General features: G+C 39.8%; 1 protein-coding gene across 3 annotated transcripts; it reads right to left on the reverse strand.

Moving 5' to 3' along the window:
* Positions 1-1,259: 1,259 nt before the first annotated feature.
* On the reverse strand, positions 1,260-21,191 carry vav1 (vav guanine nucleotide exchange factor 1). 3 transcript variants are annotated; one of them, XM_084931872.1, is made up of 29 exons: positions 21,038-21,191; positions 20,689-20,784; positions 20,478-20,594; positions 16,956-17,072; positions 14,283-14,341; positions 12,581-12,646; positions 12,024-12,132; positions 11,308-11,400; positions 10,842-10,910; positions 10,581-10,684; positions 10,385-10,484; positions 10,174-10,269; positions 10,005-10,073; positions 9,829-9,915; positions 9,649-9,734; positions 9,426-9,561; positions 9,216-9,325; positions 8,575-8,676; positions 8,350-8,444; positions 8,240-8,262; positions 8,041-8,077; positions 5,729-5,865; positions 4,865-4,951; positions 4,593-4,624; positions 3,290-3,400; positions 2,423-2,510; positions 2,110-2,239; positions 1,562-1,713; positions 1,260-1,476 (listed from the first exon to the last, which is right to left on the reverse strand). In XM_084931872.1, exons 2-29 carry the CDS (start codon positions 20,773-20,775, stop codon positions 1,423-1,425), a joined length of 2,553 nt encoding a protein of 850 aa, XP_084787998.1. In that variant the 5' UTR covers positions 20,776-20,784; positions 21,038-21,191; the 3' UTR covers positions 1,260-1,422. The 3 variants fall into 3 exon arrangements, with proteins under 3 accessions (XP_084787998.1, XP_084787997.1, XP_084787999.1); XM_084931871.1 differs by having other exon boundaries at positions 11,308-11,403; positions 21,038-21,190; XM_084931873.1 differs by having other exon boundaries at positions 4,886-4,951; positions 11,308-11,403; positions 21,038-21,189.
* Positions 21,192-21,544: the final 353 nt, after the last annotated feature.

Here is a 21,544-nt window from a genome sequence, read left to right on the forward strand (position 1 = left end):
AATGAGAGGACAGTCGTGGCACAGCTGTGGAAAGACAAACAACAACTGCTGAATAAGGGAAGAGGTCAAATGTGATAATTAGAATCCCTATATACTAGTATCATTTCCAAATTGTTGCCAATACAAGAATTTGAATCATTTTTAAAAATAAAAGGCAAGTTTTACCTTATTTGACGTTGAAGAAGAGATCAAAGTAACGTCCAAAGTAATGTGATAATTAGAATCCCCATTTATCATTCTCCATATGCTGTCAATACAAACAATAGCAGTAAGAAGGTTTACAATAGCTCTTCATAGTATTATTATCACTTTGACCTTCACATGTATCTATTGAACTTGAGGGAGAGGTCAGAGGTCAAACGTGACACAATATTCTAAATCATAATACATTACTTTCTAACAATACACACTATATACAGCAAACCAAGCCTAAAATACTATGTTGTAATACTATTACTACTAATACTACTACTAATAATTAATAATAACACAGCAGTTAGTTACATGCATGCACTGTAAAGAAAGAGTAAGGGCACTTCTTCACACATACTGCTCTTTACCTTTTCCCTACAATGGCAGAAACAAATCATCATGCACTAGTTTCTCTTGTAGTGGTTTTAGTGTCAGTCCTCCACACTGGCTAAAATTTTAACCACTAAACACCTACTTCGCAACCCCCAACCTCCCACTATGTTTGTCTGTGTTCGGTGGTCTACTGATGTTCTTGGTCTCCTGGTTTCTTACAGGTTGCAGACTTCAGTCCAAATAAAGAAAACTGTCTTGTTCACTGGCTTTTTTTAAAATCTTTTTATTTGTTGTTGTTGCTCCCTGAGCCTGGTTCTGCTGGAGGTTTCTTCCTGTTAAAAATGAGTTTTGCCTTCTCACTGTTGCCAAGGATCTGTTCATAGGTGTTTTTCTCTCTATTATTATTGCCTTGCATTATACAGCGCCTCGAGGCAAATGTTGGAACTTTATAAATAAAATTGAGCTGAACTGAATTGTCAGTTAGCTTTAGGTTTAGCTTTAACTTTGACTGCACCACATCAAGTCACATTTGCTGCTTTGGTAATCGGAAATCCGCTGCATACACGATGTGCATTAAACACCCTTTTTTCAGTTTTTAATTTAATTTCACATGAGATCACACAAACACTTAAACGTGAGCTTAAAAACAACACAGAGGTGGTGTTGTAAACTGTAAATTTCGAGTAGATATAATGATATGGTTAAAATCCATACATGAACCAGACATCATCAAGCTGGCTGAACAGAGATTTTATTCACATCACTAGACACTCATCACATAATCACAAGTAGCTACTGGCATTCTCGTTCATACACACAGCCACACTCCTGCATGTTGGTTAATGCAGTCCCTCACACACATTGAGAATGAGTCTACATATCACATCCATAGGAACATCAGCAGTAGTCAGAGTAATCCTCCTCCACATAGTTGGCTGGAAATAACCCCACCTGGAAACACAGGAGCAGTGCAGGTCAGACAAGAAAACAGCAAATAAATAAAAAAATATTTTTAAAATTTTTTCCGTGCTCTCACCCGGCCGTACACCTCTCCTTTCCACCAGCCACTGTGACCCTTCTTGGAAAGGATCTTGATGGTGTCTCCTTCCCGCAGTGAGAGCTCGGAGCGGTCCCTGGCCGAGAAGTCGTACCTGGCCCTTGCGACGCCAAAGCTCCTCATGCTGCCCCCTGTGAGACAGAGCCCACATTGCAGCATGGAACAGCTTAAAGGAATAGTTTTGGGGAAACAGTCTTACCCCATTCCTCGCAGAGGAGTTTTCATGAGCGTTATCATCACCACTCATGTTAAACAGAGTTAAAGCAGATTTTAACTTACAATAAAGACTGGAGATGGCAAAAAGAACACATGCGGCTATCATAAAGTCATTTCTAGACTCTTGCTTTTGTTCAAAATAAAGAAACGTGATAAAAATGAATATGAGAGCTCCATGATCTGTAGTGATCTGCACTTCCACAACTAGCAGGTGGGTTGCTCTGTCATTTTGCACAGACATTTGCAAGTCACAGTGGACGACTTTGGTGATCACAGTGAGGACTGTAGGAGGTGATGGAGATCTTCTGTACCTGGTGTGAAATTGGGCATGTTGTCAGACAGGTTGCTTTGCTCTGGTTTTTTGAAAGGTATACAAAGTGTGGTGTCCAGGTCCTTAAAGTACTCCTTCAATGAGGTCTGCTGGTAATACTGAATCATCTCCTAATATGGGAGGGGGGCGGGAGGAGAAAAGAAGCGTGAGAAACGTAAGAGAGATGTTAGTTGTGGTTAGAGAGGAGGAGCTGAGGTCAGCAGCAATCCAGCACTAAAGATAATGTTCAGCGGTAGGTTTGGTTTCTCTTTCTCTGAGGCAGTGCTCCAGCTTTATGACTGTGCATGACTTACTACTAGCTCCTTGAAGGCCTTCTTGTCGTTGATGCGGTAGAGGCCTTCACTAGAGGTGATCTTAATGTGTCTGATGTCCATGTTGAACCTGAGGGAGGAGAGAGGTGAATATTAAAAGCCGCAGTCTGGGAACTCAGTCCACGTGGAGGCTGAACGGCAAATACAGCGATGGCTCTCCAACGACAGAATCGAGAATTTTTCACTTCTGCAAAGATGAATGGATTTTGTTGGCTCATGAATTAAAAACAGATCATGCATTAAATGCTTTGTCAGTCTGGATTGTTTCCCTTGGTTTTGAGAGGAAGTGATACTTCATTTACTGCACATTTACGCATTACATGTGTTTGGTGAAACAGCTCCAAATTTCCAAACCGTTTTATGGATGGGGAACTTTTTAAAGAGGAGGTTTATTTTACAAGAGGATGACAATGCAGTATATTTCCTGATGACGTTTTGTACGATTTTATTAAATTAAATGCTCCTTTGGTGCAAAAAAAATGTTCATCCTTCCATCCATTTTCTTCCGCTTATCCGGGGGCCAGGTCGCGGGGGCAGCAGCCGAAGCAGAGCAGCAGCCCAAGAAGAGAGGCCCAGACCTCCCTCTCCCCAGGCACCTCCTCCACCTTGTCCAGGGGAACACCAAGGTGTTCCCAGGCCAGTCGAGATATATAATCTCTCCAGCGTGTGCAAAAAAAAAGTGCTCTTTCTTATTGCTTTAGGGCAGATATGCAGCTTATCCTTTAACAATTAAGGTTTGAAATGCAATCGGACCAATAATAGAATATTTTAAAAAATTGCTTGTAATTTGGCCATCTTCAAATCAACAGATAGATAATCAAACAGTACTTTAACTGATATATGTCTTACTTAATGCTGATAGCATACTCTCCTCCATCTTTCTGCCGCACGAGGAAGGTACCATCAGAGCGGGACATTAATAGGTTTTTGGCGGCCGTGCGGTCCATGTTTCCCGCAAACCTTCAATCACACAGAGAGAACAAGAGCGTTAGTTTTTATTTTGAGTGAATACTGTAGCCTCTGCAACATTAATTCACACAGTTATTTTTTGACAACAGTCACAAGACCAATCAAGTTACACTGCGATCAAACACACACTTTGTCATTTACATACATTTGGCTGTTCTGTCACTACAGCATTACTTGGCCTTCTTTGACAGTTATAGACATGAGCGCAGACAATGATTCAAATATGAGTGTCATTACAAAGAAACAATCATTTCACAAACAGCACCAAAGTGTTAAAAATTTAGGATCCAGACAAATGTGAAAAATGGTCAGTATGGCAAGCTTTGAGCCAAATTTGAAGAAATCCCCTGAAGGCATTTGTGAGATATTTCATTAAAGTGGGTAGCCCTAAAACAAAACACCTCTGGCTTCGCTCTTCGCTGACAGCTAGTGGAAGAAGCTTTGCCTTTAGGGGGTTTTACCAGAAAGACTGTATAAAGAAAAATAGTAGGTTACACTTAGTCCAATGCTTTAGTTGAAAGCCCATCAGTTCACACCTTAACCACATCTTAAAAAGCTATCAAATTAAATGTATCGGTTGCATTTCCCTGCACAAGCGTACATAATTCTGAAAAATACTTTCAAATGAGCTTTAAGCTGATGTTTTTCTCTACAAACTCTGATCAATTATTTTGATAATGGAAAGCTCTGTTTATAAGAAAAATTATGTTGTCTGACTGTACATGATCAGTCGTGTTCACTTTCCTGTCCTCAATGTCATACTTTTCATTACCACCAGGTGTCGCCAAACTGACACATTTTCTAACACGCTGTCCTTCAGCAGGGCAATGGTGTGATTAAAAAGCTGTTTTTAATCACTACTTTGAGGGCTCAGAATGCCGTCGTCATCGTCATCAACACGAGCCTGGGGGCGAATCACATATCACCACAGTGTACGGTACATCCCATCAGTTTGAGCGTTACAGTGTGTTCCAAACGCTGCTATTAAAACGCCTGTAATTTTCAGTATCGGGTTCTGCTTTTGCGTCTGTTAACTACTACTACTCTATGTGTCGGCTCTGTGGTGTTTCCCACTGAGTTTTGCAAACACTGCAGCACTGTAAAAAAAATCAGACCATGGTTAACCAAGGTAAGCAGAAGCTCGGCGAGCGAGCAATTCTGCCCCGTTCCTGTCAATACTCACCAGTTGAAGCCAGATAGGTCTTGGGGTGGCCTCTGGAAAGTAGTGAGATCACAGAAAAGTCACATATAAAAAGGCTGATAACAATTTTTCATTTCCTAATTCTGCTTAATGTTTGTTTTCTTTACAGGAATGGTGCAAGCTGACAAAAACCACTTGGCTGTGCTAAATTTAGTCAGTTATTTGTTTGCTGTTCTGAGCTTATGCCTTTCTGGGAAATTAAATCTATTTAAAATGTTGTTTTGTTTTCAAAATGAAAAAAGTAGGGTGCTTACTGGCTGCTGGATTGTACTCACAGTGAGGTAGGGCTGAACCTTTTGGCAAGGGAACCATCCCATTAGACCACTGGTTAGATTTCTTCCCTATGTCACATAATAAAAAAATAACATGATCAGACTGAGTCAACCGATCAGTCACTGAAGGGTAAATCAAGCAATCGACCCCAATTGTAAAAATATTTACTCATATACAAAAGATAGCAATCTGAGGTAAGTCACACATCAAAAATCTGTAAGCAGAGGTTTAATGAGGAAGTACTGTGAAGCATGAAAGAGCTGGCTGACACCTGATTTGTGAATCAATTTTTTTTGGGTAACTATTAACAAAATGTTAAAAACGATTTCACTACGACATGTTTTAAAGTGGTGATGGATAAAATCACAGACACTGTGTTGAGCCCATTTATGCAGCGCTGACAGTGAGACGGTTCAAACGCATGATGGTTTTTCACTCTTCTCAGCGCATGCTTTCTTTCTCATGAATGAAACTTTCAGTAAACTGTGCCACAGTGAGCCAGCGGGAACAAAAAGCACGGCCGCGAAACCTGAGCGGCTCTGTGGATTTCTGCCGTCAGATTACGCTTATTTTCCAAATCAAAACTGTCACACAGCATCACGACTGCATGCAGATACAAGTGCAGGTTTGGCACGAGGGAGGAAGTGGAAGACTGAGACGCAGAGAGGAAAATGTCAAAAGAGACTGAAAAAAGACAAAAGCCTCTCACACCTACACGGTAACCACAGGAAACGAGCCTTGAAAAGTCAAAAAAATAATGCATGACCCCCCCTCACCCCTCCCCTTCTTCAGTTTATTGAATGCAGAATGGAGTGCATGTATATGGCTATGTTTTTTAGGCCTACCTCCCACCAGGGCAGCTCTGCGTCAGCGCGGGTCAGCTCAATGACGTCCCCTCTGGAGAGATGAAGCGCTTGGCCGAAACCCACAGGAGGCGGCGGCATGCCATAATACTCCTGATTTACCTCCATCTTAGGATATCCTGACAGCAGAAAGAGGAAAAAGGAGAGGTTGTGATATTTGGAAGAGCTGCAATAAGGCAAGTACTCCTGGAAAAACGAATCAAACTGGATCAAACTATTCTCTGCATATTTTTAAAAACTTTTAATTTCAGATAGACAAAGTTTACCAAAAACATCCCCTATCCCCGCCTACCATGATGCTCCGTTTAGATAAAGTAAAACTGGGCTACCATTAACCACACACGAGTGGGGTTCTCATCAACATGCATAAATTGGGTGAAAATAGTCCACAAACTAGTTAATGGTTGTATATTTTCTACCTTAAAAGAGGGCTCAGAAAAGAAGACTGTGAGAACATCTCATTCGCTGCAAGTATTGAACTCACGGCTCAATCGGTAAGAACAAATAAAAAAAACGAAGGGAATGAGGGGAAAGCACTTTCATTCAGACGTAAGCGAACCATCCTCATTTATTTACCAGCCCTGTTATGCAACTTGAATAAATCGGGTTGGGGGTATAGTACACTGATATGTTTGACAGGTGAAGCTAAATCACTTGCTGTGATGTTTCTGGGCAGAACTGGAGGGAGATAAACCAAGATATTGACCTCAGGACTCTGATTGACAAAACAAAAAGAGTAAGAATGAAAATATTACCAAGAGTGTTGCTTTTATTCCAGTCATTACAACCAGTGAGTCACAGTTCAGTCATGACTTTTGAAATATTACATAAAATGAAACCTAAAAATCCGTTGGTCACTCCGTGGGCTTTCGTAAATTCCTAAAGTTGAGACATCGCATTACAAACATAAATCTCTTTGATGTTGCGTCAGAAAGAAAAAATCTTCAGAATCAAAAAGGTGGAGCTATCTGCCATGCTTATGCCTTCTTAGTAAGGGAAATAATCTTCTTTTGGTCAAGAGGCAAAAAGATTATACCGTATGCTGAAAATGGATAAGGTATTAAAACGTGCATCTAGCGATAAGATTATCAGCGTCAAAGAAAATGAATCAGACAGGCTGCAAAGTTTAGTTCCGTCGCATTTCCAGAAGACCAGCTGATCTCTATGCCAGCTCACAACAACAGATGACTCAGCAGGCAAACCTCATAAAGTGGGGTTATTTAATCCTGCAGCTGCAGCAAGCCACTCTGCAACCCACCTCCACCCCACGCTTTTTCATTCTGTGTCTGACGATCTCTACTCTGTTCTGTGCTGAGCTTTTGTTGCTGTTCTTCCTGCTTTATGCTTTCCACTTATGCACATGTAAGAACAGAGACAGCCATACCCTCTAATATAAATCAGTGCAGATGTAAACAATAAGACCCCGTGCACACAGACACACTACAGTAAAAAATACCTTCTTTTGACGAGGAAAAAATCAGGTTGCTCGGTCAACAGCCGCAAGCAGTTGGGGTAACCAGAGATTAAGTGTGCAACACTCTCAACCTTAACTGAATTAACCAGCCACCTGATGGCTCTCAAAAAAGTCACAGTCAAACTTATACTGACTGCAATCAGTCAGACAGATTAGTTACAGATTGTTAACACGCTGCGATCTATTTTAGTCAGTCTGCCCCAATGACTGCAATTCGTTTGCCACTAACCTCCCTGCAGTAGAGGACTCAACTGTTTTCTGCGCTGTTTATATTCCTATATGTAAGCATGGTTGCCAAGTGCCTATGTCACTTTGCACTTAGTGTCTTATAGAAAATAGATCACCATTAAACACATCACAATAAAATACAACCATACAGGCAGGAAAAGCAGACTGGGAATACTTGCTGATAATGTGATATATAACTATCTGAATTATTTATGGTGAACTCTGCTGCTAATAGAGGAGAAAATGATAATTGCCCTGCTGAAGTTCTAGCAGTCCGACATAATAGGGTATGGGTCTTTATCAGAGAAGATCACAGAGAGATTAAAGCTGATGGCAGAGAGGCTTTTAAAAATGGTCACTATATATAGATTTGGCTATAACTTTACAAACAAAGAAAGCACTTTTATGATAACACAACTCACAAGATATATGAATTGTATGCAGGTTATAACTAGGGAAGACACATCGCTACAGCTTTATATTTGAGTGTTGAACAAAAACATAACCTCAGAACCTGAAAGTCTTGTCCTGTATGCTTTCAACATGCTGGTAGAAGTAGGCTATATAAGCTGATATATCATGAATTGCTTACCAATGCTGGAATGACCAGAGGACCTTTGAGCTTTATTCTGCAGGAAAAGAAAGAAACGGTGAAACAAAGTTTTGCGCAAGTCCCAAAGAACATCCATCCATTAAAACTGGCACGTACAATAGTGGGAATAAAAAGCCCAAAGAGGCTTTATCCACCAGCTGAGCTGGAAGTTTACAGCATGAAATATATGTAGACATACCTTTTTTGCAGAAACAGAATGATCTGTAATTTTAAAAGCAGAATTGATCATTAGACTAATTAGAAGCGGTGTTTAAACACATACATATGCATGTGTGCACGTATACAGACCTGAGTTTCGTCCACAGGCGGGTACTCTGCCTAAACACTCTTTATGTGCTGCCATCTTACAGCGAGTGCAGCGATAGCCCTGAAAAAATATCCCCCTGCAGACACATTGAGAAATTTTACCTTTAGAGGAGATTTCTTTTCTTTTTTTTTTGTTAACTTGTTAATACAGTTCCACAGGAGCTAACTTGTTAACTAGTTGGAGGAATAATAGAATAACAGAAGTACCTTAACAACATTGAGCAAGCTTTGCAGGAGGTGGTTTCCTCAAAGCAGTGCATCTGGAAGTCATGGTTATTTGCTGTGGAGTTCTCAGGACTCATATTTGACCTGTAAGCATAAAGCGAAACTGTTTTGACCTCAGCTGGGGGGAAGTAAGCATTCAAACAGCTGCTTTTCAGTGCCAGATACTTTGGTACTTTCACTCTGGTAAAAGTACAAATCATAAGGTATCCGTTTAGAGAGACTGACGATGAAAAAGCAGTCATAGCCAGTGCAGTGAGACTGCAAATAATGTAACAAATAGCAGGTTGATGCGTTAAATCAACAACAGAAATCCATAAAACTAAACGTTTCCATGTCCAACCTTTTTCAGATCCGCTTCTTATTTTGTATGTTCGACAACACAAAAGTCCGTCATTACATAAATTAAATATTTTGGAGGAAAAAACAATTAACAACCTAAAACCTGCAGTAACTTATCCCAGCTCTGGTTTGCTGACATATTGAGGTGTTTTGAAAGAGCTCACTGTTTTTTTTTAGTCTATAAGTCTGAGTATAGTTTCTGGAACTTTAGCTGCTAAATATTCTTCATAGTTCTCTGATTGCTGTTTTTAGTGCTCAGCTGTACGTCCACATTTAATACTCACAGAGCCATCTCAAACTGTTCCAGCCATTTTTTCTTCAGTTCTCTGGTTTTGAAGAATAAATCATAGCCAGACCTTCCGTAGCAATCCAGCAAGAGGAACAAATAGGACCACTGTTCACATACAAAAACACACACACAGTCAGTCCTATTGAGATGCCCTATGGCGATCTTGTTTTGTGTGTAACAGGTGTCTCAGTGCAGATTTGGAGACCTTTTTATTGTCCTTCTCTCCTGTGGTTTCATCTCGTATCTGGTAGCTGTGTAGTTCAATGATCTCTTTCAGCTCAAAAGTTTCTCCACTCTTTTTCTTACAAATAAACACGGCTTTATCAAAGAGGAACGCGTACCTGACAAACAGCAGAGCGCACACAAACACAACGTCAAACAACAGCTTGTAACATATCAGATGAGACGTGCGTCAGCCACACACGCACCTGTCCTGTTTCGATCTTTTCTCTGAGCTGCAGATCTTTAGCTCTCCATCGATTTTGGGACGACCGTAGAGAGCTAGAGACTGAGTCTGAAGAAGGAGGACGAGAGGGAGGATGAGCAGAAAGGAAATACAAACAACAACCAAAGAGAGACTCATTAAAAATGAAATAGTGTAACCGCACCATGTTTTCTATGGAAAGCTGAAATGTGGTGATTTGCTTGATGATCTCATTGTCTCGTTTCACCTCATTAACACTCTGCGCCAGATCCTGGAAACACACACACATGCATGCACGAGGATTAAGTATCATACATTCAGGTTACATACAAGTAGAAATACACAAATACACACACTTACTCTCATGGCATCTAGAGCTGTTCGCAGGTTCTCCTTCTCTGTTGAGTCAGTGGTGTGTTTTACCAGCTCCTGCAGACACAAGCAAGCCACGGCAAATTAAAGCTGCTGGATAAAACCAACTGGAAACTGAAGATACAGTAAGTACCACGTATGAAGTATAGACACATGCCTGTAATAGCAGGTGGTATTTGAGGACTCTCTGCATGGGGACCATGAGTAAATCTCGTAGAGAAAAACGTCCACTGTTTGCTCTCTTTGAACACTCCTGAGAGAGAGACAGACAGAGAGAACTAGTATTAAACAACAAGAAATGATGATCAAATAAATTTGCATGAAGTTATTTAAATATGTCTAAAATGGAGCGTGTGTTTCCTCCTCACCTCCAGTTTCATCCTGATATCCTCCCTCGCATTTGAAAGCTTGTCAAGGTGTTTTGTTGCCGCCTCCACCTGACTGCAGTAACGACCGTACAGTAACAGCCTGGCGAGAGATGGGATACATAAACATATTTTTCATACATTTGTTTGTAAGAGAAACAAGTGGATCTGTGTGTGTGTCTCTGCATGAGCGATATACCTCTCCTTGTAGTTCACAAACACCTGGAACAGATTCCTGGCTCCATTATTTAGGATAGAGTTCTGAACTTCTTCTAGCAATTCAGAATGGGTCTTATTCAAATCCTACACACACACACACACACACACACACACACACACACACACACACACACACACACACACACACACACACACACACACACACACACACACTATGTAAACAAAGGTTTTCCATGAGGTGGGTATATCATGCAGATGTAGAGGTAAACACCTTCTTTACCTGTACGTTGATGAAGATACTTTCAATGTCTTGTGGCTGGAGAAACCTTTGAAGAGGCTTCATAAAGTGCTGCACAGAAGAGCGAGTATGAGTGTTATTTTTAATTTTTTTTGTGCATGAGTTCTCTATACTTGTGTGCTTGTGATGTATGATGAAGGATTGAAAGAGGTGTGGAACAGGTGTATAAAAAGTGATGTTGTTACTTACGGAAAAATGTTTTTTGCAAATTTGTGATTTTAATTTCACAGAAATTCAGATTTCTTTTTTTTAATGTGTGAGCTTTGAATTTCAGAAATATTAAAACATTTTTGTGTTAAATTTAAAAGATCTCAGAAATTCACATTTTTTCTCCCCCAGCTCCTTTATGTTTTTTAAGATGGGCTCTGTCATCGTCATTATGAGTCGTTTTTTTATTGGTATATGAATGCACCGATCTTCTTTGATCAGACTGTGGGTGTGTGCACACCTGTAGTATAGATTGCAGTGTTTCTGAGTATTTCTCTTCCGTCTGTCTGATCTCCTGCAGGCAGCACTCTCTCTTGTCCACACCAGTTTTCTGCTGCTAAAGGGCACAAAAAAAAAAACGTCAAATGAGGGTTTTTTTGCTTTTGTTTGTACTTGCCTTATACAAAAGAAATGGGTTATGGTGTTTAAGTGGCAGTAGTTATTTAAACATTAACAGAGAAGTTTAATCAACCCCTATCAAAGTCAAACAGAAAACTTTGGCACATAGGCTCTGAGGCACTGTGGTTCCTTGACCCACAAAGACTTTCAAAAATCAAAGGAGGTTTTAAGAACATTAATAAGATTGGAAAGACAAAGAAAAATTATTATTCCTGCTACACAAAATTGTATTTAATATTTCAAACTGTCCTTCTTGCTCTTTTCTTACTGAATAATTCTGACTAAAAGGTTTCTAAAAAATCTAAAATAACATGCTTCGGGTGAAGCTGTATATATTAGACATCTGCAAGTAAAACTCTAATCTGATTAAGAGTCTTTGATATATGGACTACTCTGCCTCCCGAGTCATAGCCTCACATGAGGTGATAAGAAACACAGTGAAACCCAGATTTTAGTGCAGAAGTACTTTGTTGGAAGACCTGCAAAGTTTGCAGGTTGCAAGTGAAGGCTACACCCTCCTTTTTGTTGCAGGTTACAGGTCACATGGGAACCACTCACAGTTTCAGGCGGTTCATCTGTCCTCATCAAGTCTTCATAGATCTCATCTCCTTCGTTCTCCTCATCCTCCACAAAGTCGTACAAGTCATCATCTTCATCCACTGTATCACTAATACACAAAACACATGCAAAGTACTTACTGTTATCACCTTTGGCTTTTTTTCTTAAATATATCTGTGCTGTATACGGAGCGTCACTAACCCGTACACCACCTGTATAGCTGGTGGAATATAACATTTCTCCACTTGCAATAAACCATCACATCTCCCAGTTTGATTCAATTAAAATTCAAAATGTCCTGACAAGACTCTTAAATTTAATTCTTAAAAGTAAAATAATGCAGAATTTTTGCTGGTAGTTTTCTGTTTGAGTATTTTGAACTTTTCTACAGGTCAAAATGTGGCATTATGAAAGCATTTCCTTGTGAAGATGTTAAAGTTTTACAGGAAAATCCTCAAATCATACAGCCACACAACAAAAAGAGAGAGAGAAAAATTGGCAGCTATTTAAAACAATCTCTCTCCCTCCATTTAGACATTATAGAGAAAAAGGCTTACTCTATCTGGTCAGACAGGCCGCTGTAGATCTCCTCATCAAGAGTGCATCCCTCTAAAGGAAAAGGCCTGTTTGAAGGGAAGGTGAGTGTGTTAAAGCAACAAAAAAGAGAGTGAAAATTACAACTGAATAAAGGTTAATATAATGTGAGTAATTAAGCATGAATCTAGGTTCCAGGCTGAAGGACAAAACCCCATTACTGTGGTGCTGACTTCCTGATGAGCCGGCGTATTTAACGGTAATGGAAAGGATTTAACATTTTAAGTGCCCAGAAATCTAACAAAAACCTGTTATGCTCAAAATATAAAGATTAAATGCCACTTAAATTAATGAGTTACAAAACTTGAAACTTTCGGGAACGTTCTGTCAAGTTAAGAAACAACAGTCTTATCTGGCACTGAGGAAGTGCTGTTATCTGCTACACCAACTTTCAGCCTAAGAAAAAAAAACAGCCACAAGCCTCTGGTCCATATAACCAATTTCAGTTGTATAAATATTATATTCTCGCTTTTAGGGTGGCATGGCCACAGACCAACAAAAAAGTAATCCCAAGTAAGCACTTTCACATCCACGTGGTAGGATAAGGGTATAATTTCATGTTGTGCAATAAACCATTTGAGACTAGTTATTTAAAACTCCATAATTTCCACATTTCTACAGAAAACAGTTATGATTAGGACATTTATTATAAAAAAAAAAAGTTGACCATCTTAAACAAGTTACTTCTCCCTTCTCTGCCAATGCATCTGTTTTCTTTCTGCCAGCAACGAAATCGTCTGTGTGATTTCTATAAGCCCCAAATATTTCAAGGAAGCAAACAGACAAATAATAAATGCTTCACACTAACAGATAACACACACATCAGATAATTAATAAAATAATACAAATTTAAAAATGCAGATAAAGCTTTTTACAATTGCATTTAAAGGGGACCTATAAAGCCATTTGTTGCTACGTTTGGCTCTGGATGATCTCAGTGAGATCGCATTAAAGGTAGGCCGATCCAAATATTGGCACCAACAATAGTATTGGTATCAAATCGATAGTAGCATGATAGAGCATAGAAACAATGTATCGATTCTAAGTCCAGTATGTAATCGACTGCTTTAAATTAATTCTTTTTTGGGAAATGAGAGAATATACCTCGGACGTGCACCATGAAAAATGTCTGAAACTTTTTGTGTTGACTGTCACATCTATTTTATTTATAGCTTATAGCCCATTTACACAACAGAAGATGACCCAAAGTGCTTTGGAGACTGGCACATTTAAATACCCCAAAAGCTGAAAGTTGTGTTTTGTTGTGTTAACCCATTATTGTGGAAAGTAAAACTCACGGTGATTTGGTGGTCATTAAAATGTGTTCAGAATTTGCGAACTGATGATGATTCATCTAAAAATTCATGACACACTGCTCTCCCATACATGAGCTGCCTTTATAAGTTATGGGTATTGCTACTGGTATTGGCAGTACTGGCCCTGTATTTACTTGGCATGAGATCAACACCAAAATTTCCAGTATTGCACAACACTGGATCAGATATCCTGAATATGATTAGGATATGAGGGCTTATCGTAAGAAAGTCGCCTTAAAAGGAGAGCTGGATTGAAGGTGATAGTCTAAGAATACAAGCATGGACTTAGCAGTTAGCACAAGTGGTCCCTTTAAACTTCAATTTTAATTACAGGCAGGAATGTACTTACTGAAATCCTCTTTGGACAGCAATGGACGAATGAGACAGGGTGGACAACGTATCTATGACCTTACACAGACAGAAACACACAAAGAAGTATAGTACACAATTAACAATCTTGTACAGAGTGTGGGAACACACACTGGCAGAGAAACTGTAAAACTGTTTAACACTTTAAATGTGAACACTAAATAATGGCCTAGTTTCACTCTCGCTCTGTTTGACAGTTCAATTAAAAAGAGCATAATCACGGTGGGTGTTGAAATTTCACGTGAAATGTGATCAGAAACATACAAAACAGTGGTTAAAATGAAAGTGAACGCTCTTTGTTTAAAGGAAAGCATGTATTAGCGAGTTTAAATGTTGGTTTACAACTTACTAACCAAGTAAGTAAGGGGCAGTGTGTTTTTTGTCACACATTTTGAGCTTCTTTGACAAGCTTTTTCACTTTTCAGCATTGTTTTCTTTCTGTGTGATGCCACTTGACTTGTTTCAGCTGAAACTTGTCTTCCAACACTTCTGGTTAAGTAAAAAAAAAAGGACTAAGGAATACATTTCTCAGTCAGCATTTTTCGGTCTAATTTCTGCTTTCATTCAAGACAGAAAAAAAGAGTAAAGATGCAGCAAGAAGTGAAAGTCTGTGGTTCTGAGAAGTCCTGTGGAAAAAAAATCTGTGAACTAATTCAAACTGCTATCTTATTAGCAGAGAATTCAATAGAAAACACTAATTAGCTTTCTGATGAAGTGGTGGTTAAAAAAGATCCAAACAGCTGTGTGTGAGAACAGATGTTTCCCGTACTAAAAGGTTTTATGCTTAGCTAAGCCCATCGTCTGCTGTCTGCTTGCTTTCTGTTTAAATGCATTAACCCCTTCTTTCATCCTTATATCCACCATAGGTTATCAGAAGTTCCACTTAAGATAAATGTCTATGTTAAATCTTGAGATGATGGCTAGAAACCACTGAACTAAGCTGTATCAAAAGCAATTTGTGATGTAAGCTCTGCTATAACAGCAAAGTAGAGCTCACACACCGACGGGTAAGCGTTAGCAGTTTAATAAAGCAATAGATTATAATAAGATATCTCTCGGAGCAGGTTTTGTGCCGATGGACTTTATTTACTTGTGTACAGGATCTACCACACCCATGTTTTCTACATTAAATTGTTATGGGTGACTGAGTGGAAGCTGCAAAGTGAAACGAGAAGCTTAGTGACAGTAACACACTGTAAAGTTGATGAAATGACCCCCCCCCCCTCCAAAAATAAAATGTCCTGATGACTCATTTTGAGGACATGGCTTCATCTTAGCTTGCACAGACAAAAAAAAAGTGATCATTTCAAATCCACTCTTGGTTGCTTTAAATCGTTGCACTGCATAGAAAGTGAAAGAGAACTGTGGAGTACTGCATTCATGCCTTTGCTCTGACACTTCACATTAGAAAATCACCAAGCTACTTCCTGTTAGGGCTTTGTGGGTGTCTGCAAGCTGCAGTAAGGCGTTAGGACTTCATGCTTCACTTTAGACGTCTGCCGTAATGACTGAGCTACAAGTGCATCATGAGTTCCCCTTTCAGGTACAATTTTGGGTTCTTCAGATGTTTAAATTTTTATTCATCGTGTAACCATCAGGAAGAGATTTCATCCGTGCAAGATACAGCAAATAAACGACCGTAAAAAGAAGATGACACAAAGTAATAAACACTTATCCTCTGGGACAAGAGGAGCAAGGAGTGCCACAAATGATGGCCTGGACCTGATCTCAAACTCAGTCAAACAGAGTCAGCCTGAGACAGCATGACGGGACACTGAGGCAAACTAAATCTACAGGAGAACTGTAGTGCGGTTCTCCAAAGTGCAAGAGTGCCTGGAGAATTTGTTTCAAAAGCAAACGTAAAATGTGGTCACAACATGAATGTAGTTTTTCCTGTTTACTACATTTAGTGTAAAGTTCTTTCTTTGGAGCTTTTAGCCTTCATCATGATAGCGCAGTGGAGAGAAGAAAGGAAGGGTGAGGAGAGAGAAGACACGAGCTGGATGGTTCTGTCACGGCCAGGCGGATCAGCTGCACGCTGATCAGCCCTCTGTTTCTCTCTCTTCCTCTTCTCTCTCGCCGGGGCAGAACTCACTGTGGGTTCACGCCCTCGGCCCACGCCCTCGGGAAATGAGACACCTGGGTCTCATTAAGGGGAGCAGCATTTAAGCCAGGAGGTGACTGCTGTTCGTCGCTGGATCGTTGTCTACCACGCGTTAGTGAAGTCAAGCTACAGCAAGTTTAGTTAAAAGTGTTTTCCTTTGTGCGTCGTTCTTAACCCTGTCTCCCTGTCTACAGAGCTTCCTGGATTTTCCCCCGTGTGATTCCCGTGTGGCAGTGTCGGAGTGTGAGCCTGTGATCGTGTGAGTGGATATTCTGAAAAACGCGTGCTTTCCCCTGGACTTCCCTGGAGACCCCTTCTCCCCCCACTCAGCTGTATATAACACCCCCCCCGCACATTCTTGTATATACACCTGGTGACTTGTAAATAAACCCTTCTTGTGAGCATCAGAACCGGAGTCCTGCGCTTGAGTCCTCCTCCAAACCGTAACAGGTTCGGGGCAGATTCAAACCCAACTTTGTTTAAAGTTAATCAGTAATTAAAAATAACAAAGGGAATATGTCCAAAAGATAGATTTTTGCATGGTGATACCTTTCCAAAGTCCCGAACATCAAACAGATCAAAGGCTTCAAATAGTTCGTTCTTCTTCAGATGAAACTTGTCTTGACAAACTCCCAGGAATGTCCGGATATTCTTTAAACACAGGAACTAAAAAAAAAAACAGAAACACAATCATCACTTTTTTATAAGTTATATTATTCAATTCAGTTCAGCTGATCTATAAACCAAATAACCATAAATATACATGTGCAATTTTTACATGATAACAAATATGGGCAAAGGGATTGGGCCATACCTCTTGTATCTAGGCTTTAATATGTAGTAGTGCAATATTTAAACTCATATTTAGTTGTTTTTGTTTTAGATGCATTCTGCTTGTGCAGTGTGGATCAGAGTGAAGCTGCATTTCGATCCCGTGGATGTCCCGCACATATTGCACAACTGACAATGAAGTTGACTTTGACTTGAACATTTATGAAAGCATGGGTTGTTCTAAAGAGCTCACTGAATGTGTTGGTATCGTAATAATTTGTGAGATTTCTTCCCTCCTACATGCTGCAACTCGGCTACAAAGATGCAGTGCACATAAGGTTACAGAGCGAGGTCACAGAGTGCTGAGAGACACATGGTGCACCAAAATTTCCAACACTCTGCTGACTCAATAACTGCAGAGCTCCAAACCACCTCTGGCATTAACATCAACACAAAAACTGTACGCTGGGAGCTTCATGTAATGGGTTTAAATGGCCGAGCAGCTCCTGTGGTCCAGTACATTTGTCCATACAGTGTATTCTAGCCTTACTCTGGATCCTGAGTAATCTGTTTTTCAATCAGTCAAGTTAAATAAATGTGTATAATTCAACAGACTTATTTCTCACTGATTTAAATATGTAGGTAAACACAGGTGTTGGTAATCACATTAATTAAGGCTCTGTACTTAATCTGAGAAGAACTCTTGATTAATATTATTAGTAAGATCTGAAAAGCTCCATACTTTGTGTCCGAATGGCAGCCATAAAACAGGTCTACTGGGTTTTTCCTGGTCTTCAGCGGTGTTGACTGTATTTCTTATCTTACTTATCAGAAATCTATATTTTCCAGTTTTATGTTTGAACAAACTCCCCCCAAAAACACTGTTATAGTGATTTTTCACTGGAAGGCCATCAAAACCTCCAATCTTTGTTAAACACAGATGGTTTAAGTTACGAAATGTCTCGTGTTTTTTAGAAGTGACAATCAAATGAAACGAGCAACTGATGATGCCACAATGGGCTCTGGGAACGTGTGATCAGCCTTTATGACTGTGCTCAAATACTTAGTATATATTTAGTGTAATATTTAGTAGTTCAAAATATTAACAGAAATGTTAATGAACGGATCCATGAAAACAGGAACTATATTAACAAGCTTTTTAAAAAACAGATTTCTCTCAATAGTTAAAAATAATTTAGAAGCAAATCAAAAGCAGCCGAAAAGAAAACAATTGTAACAAATCAATAAAAACTTGACAAGTTTAGAAAATTGAAAGATTACAAATTAATAATAAATATCTTCAAAGCCAACGAGCCTGTTTGAGAAGGAACAAGCTGCTGTCTTTCTTTCAACACTTAGATTCCACATACACTTTGTTACAGCCCTGACCAGACTGTAAATGCTCATCAGCAGCACGGACCACGTAACCATCAAGCACAATGAGCTAAAATGTGTGCCACTAAAAAGAAGCAGTTTGAAGGACATCTAAAATATGACTGCAGAAGAAACCACACGGAGCAGAGTGTGCAGTGCAACTGACATGGTGGTCAGACATATGCCGCTTTACATAACTTCCTGCTCTCTGTGTGTGTGTGTGTGTGTGTGTGTGTCTCTCTCTCTGTGTCTCTTCAGCAGTGGGAAATGCGGAACTCTAATTTGAGAAAAGGGGAAACGTTTAGTTCTGACTGATACTGCTGCACACATCATGTCGCCCTGCCAGGAGATCACATTAACATGCAATCAAGTATTTGTTTTTACACTACTAAAATAATCCTTATTGCAAGAGCACAGACAAGATTGTCTAATTGTGTAATTGTGTCAACAGGTGTGTGTGTGTGTGTGTGTGTGTATGCACATTTGTATACGCCTGTGAGTCTACGTCACAGTGTACACGTCCGGCCTTCTGTTAATCAGCGGATGTTTCTTAACCACTTTTGACCTCATAGGATTTCCCAGAGTTTCCCATGCATATGTCAAAGGCCATTAACTCCTGCACTGTTTGCAGATCTCCAGTAAGGAGGGCCTTCTTAAGATTTCAGCTTAAAAAGGCCCAACATGCTGTACTTTAGGTTATAATATTCTACCATCCTGTCTTTCAAATGTTTTTAACTCATATTTGCCACCCTTTTAATTATCTCATGCCGTTCAACCCTTTTGTTTTTTTTGTTTTTTTAGCTAATGTGTTTTTTAGCTTGCATGCACTGTCAAAAAATTTTTTTGGACAAAGTTGAAAAGACGAGGAAATGTAGGCAGGAATCAACAGGACTTTTTGAGAGTTATATTAAAAAAATGCATAGCCTAAGTATGTATTAAAAATGAATATATTAGCAATATATAAGAAATAACGCCCTTATGTCTGTGTTGTAAATGTCCTGGAGCTAACACCTGGCTAGCGTAGTGTAGCAGAAAATGTGAGAAGATAGGAAGGTAGTCTGCCTGCTACAATCCAGAAAAAAAAAGGTTCACCTAACCACATGCCATACCTCAAAAACATTGCTTGTAGTTTGTGAAATCTCTGCAAAAACTGAAGTCAGCTGTTTCTGCTCCCATTTCACACAACCAGCCTGTTTCTTATCCTTATGCTAAGCTAAGCTAAGCTAACCATAGAATGGTATCAGTTTTCTCATTTGACTGTCTACAACAAAGGTATACACAAAATATTAGGCATATTCAAAGTGAGGAGAAACGATAAGAGGTGAAAGTATTTTTATCATATCCCTTGTGGAGTATACTCTTCTGTAGAAATATGATCAAATTAAAGCGCTTTCCAGCTGCCAGTGCGATTATGGTGCTTCGAAGGCGTTCATATGAGTCCAAAAGTTTCTAATTGTCAAATAAGAAAATACTTGACATATCACGAAGAGTCTTGCTTCGAGCACAAATCCTGAATTTTCCTAAATGAGCTGTGACTATTCTGGATTACAATGCAGCAATCTGTCTTTTCAAGTTGGTATCACCAAATCCTATAAAAGTGCAGAATAAATTTTTTAATTGGAAAATGTTGACAAAACCCCTGTGTATAAGGAGATAATTAAATAACAAAAATTTTAGAGTTTTTTTTAAACATTTATTTATTATTTCTCTTTGTCTTCTAGTTGTCTCCTTTTGTTCTCCTTCATTATCATTATCCTGATCACTACATGCTCCCGGATGTACCGATAATGACTGAAGCATTTTCCTATCATGCAGCATCAGGGCCTCAGTAAGCCATGGTGGTAACAATAGCAATGTCCTATGGAAATGCATCAGGAAAAAGTCTGGGTGTGTGCGTATGTGTGTGTCTCTGTCATTGTGTCTTACCTGCGACATCTGTGGGCGTAGGTTGATCTCTCTCAGGTTGACAGCCTGAGGCAGCAGGTTGTTGAGCAACTGGCAGAGCAGCACGCCATCTCTCAGAGCCTGAGCCAGGTCGCACACCTGTCATAGCGCACACACAGAATTAATTTGAGGAACTGAAACGAGTTTGTTTATTCACACACAGGTGAATATGAATGTGTCGCTGCTTATTTACCTGTGCACCCTCCAGAGTGACCCTGTGGTTCTCTGGAAGAACTCGGCAGTCGATCAACCACATCGCGCACTGCCGCCACAGCTCCATCTTGGTTTTCTGAATGAAAAATAGAAAAAAGGGCAAACACACAGACAGCACTTAGACATGCGGCGTTCAATCAAATGGAGAGCAAAATGAATGTTCAATCAGAAAGGCGCACAGCGGACACTCAGCAATCCCTATCACGCCGTCATTCAGTGAAACACCTTTGTTGAAACTCAATGCAACAAAAAAAAAGTTGCCGCTGTCTCAGTAAACCTGATCGTATGAGTCCAAATCAACGCAGGACCATTTAACCATCGGTCCTTACCTTCACTGGTTCCTCCCGGCACTTCTATGTGTTCTTTCTGATGTTAACCTCCCTGTCTTCCTTTCATTATCTCATTTTCAGACTTCGGCGCTCTTGTTCTGTCGTTCTTCCGTGGTGGGTGTTCTGCAGAGCTGCACTGTGTTGAAGGCTTTTAACTTTTTTCCCGCAACTTCCTTTTTCCTCTGACGCACCCTCTCTCTCTCTCTCTCTCTCTCTCTCTCTCTCGCTCACACACACACATACACACACAAAAAGCTGCTGCTGCTGCTGTTGTGACAACTGGCACAAGCTGATAAAAAAAGAGTGAGACTTGATGAAAATGTATGTGAGAAATGAGACAGAAAAGCAGCAAGTAAGCCGCTGGGCTGTCAACAAACAAACATTACTTGTCTAGTCATCTACGCACAGATATTTCGCCTCAATAAGGATTTTTTATCCACTTTTGTGGCAGTAAAACACTGCAGGAACCAAACACACATCAATAAATCTGTGAAATTCAAAATTACA

The sequence above is a fragment of the Perissodus microlepis genome, chromosome 6 (assembly GCF_051167445.1).
Source record: "Perissodus microlepis isolate ML-2025 ecotype Zambia chromosome 6, ASM5116744v1, whole genome shotgun sequence".
In the NCBI taxonomy this organism is placed as follows: Eukaryota; Metazoa; Chordata; class Actinopteri; order Cichliformes; family Cichlidae; genus Perissodus; species Perissodus microlepis.

What these genes read in the sequence shown, in the direction of transcription:
- vav1 (XM_084931871.1), bottom strand. Translation starts at nt 20,775, where the DNA reads ATGGAGCTGTGGCGGCAGTGCGCGATGTGGTTGATCGACTGCCGAGTT. An exon ending in ATATCAGGATGAAACTGGAG is followed by an intron (nt 10,270 to 10,384) that starts GTGAGGAGGAAA and finishes TCTCTCTCTCAG; the next exon opens with GAGTGTTCAAAGAGAGCAAA. An exon ending in GAGTATGCTATCAGCATTAA is followed by an intron (nt 2,511 to 3,289) that starts GTAAGACATATA and finishes CTCCTCCCTCAG; the next exon opens with GTTCAACATGGACATCAGAC.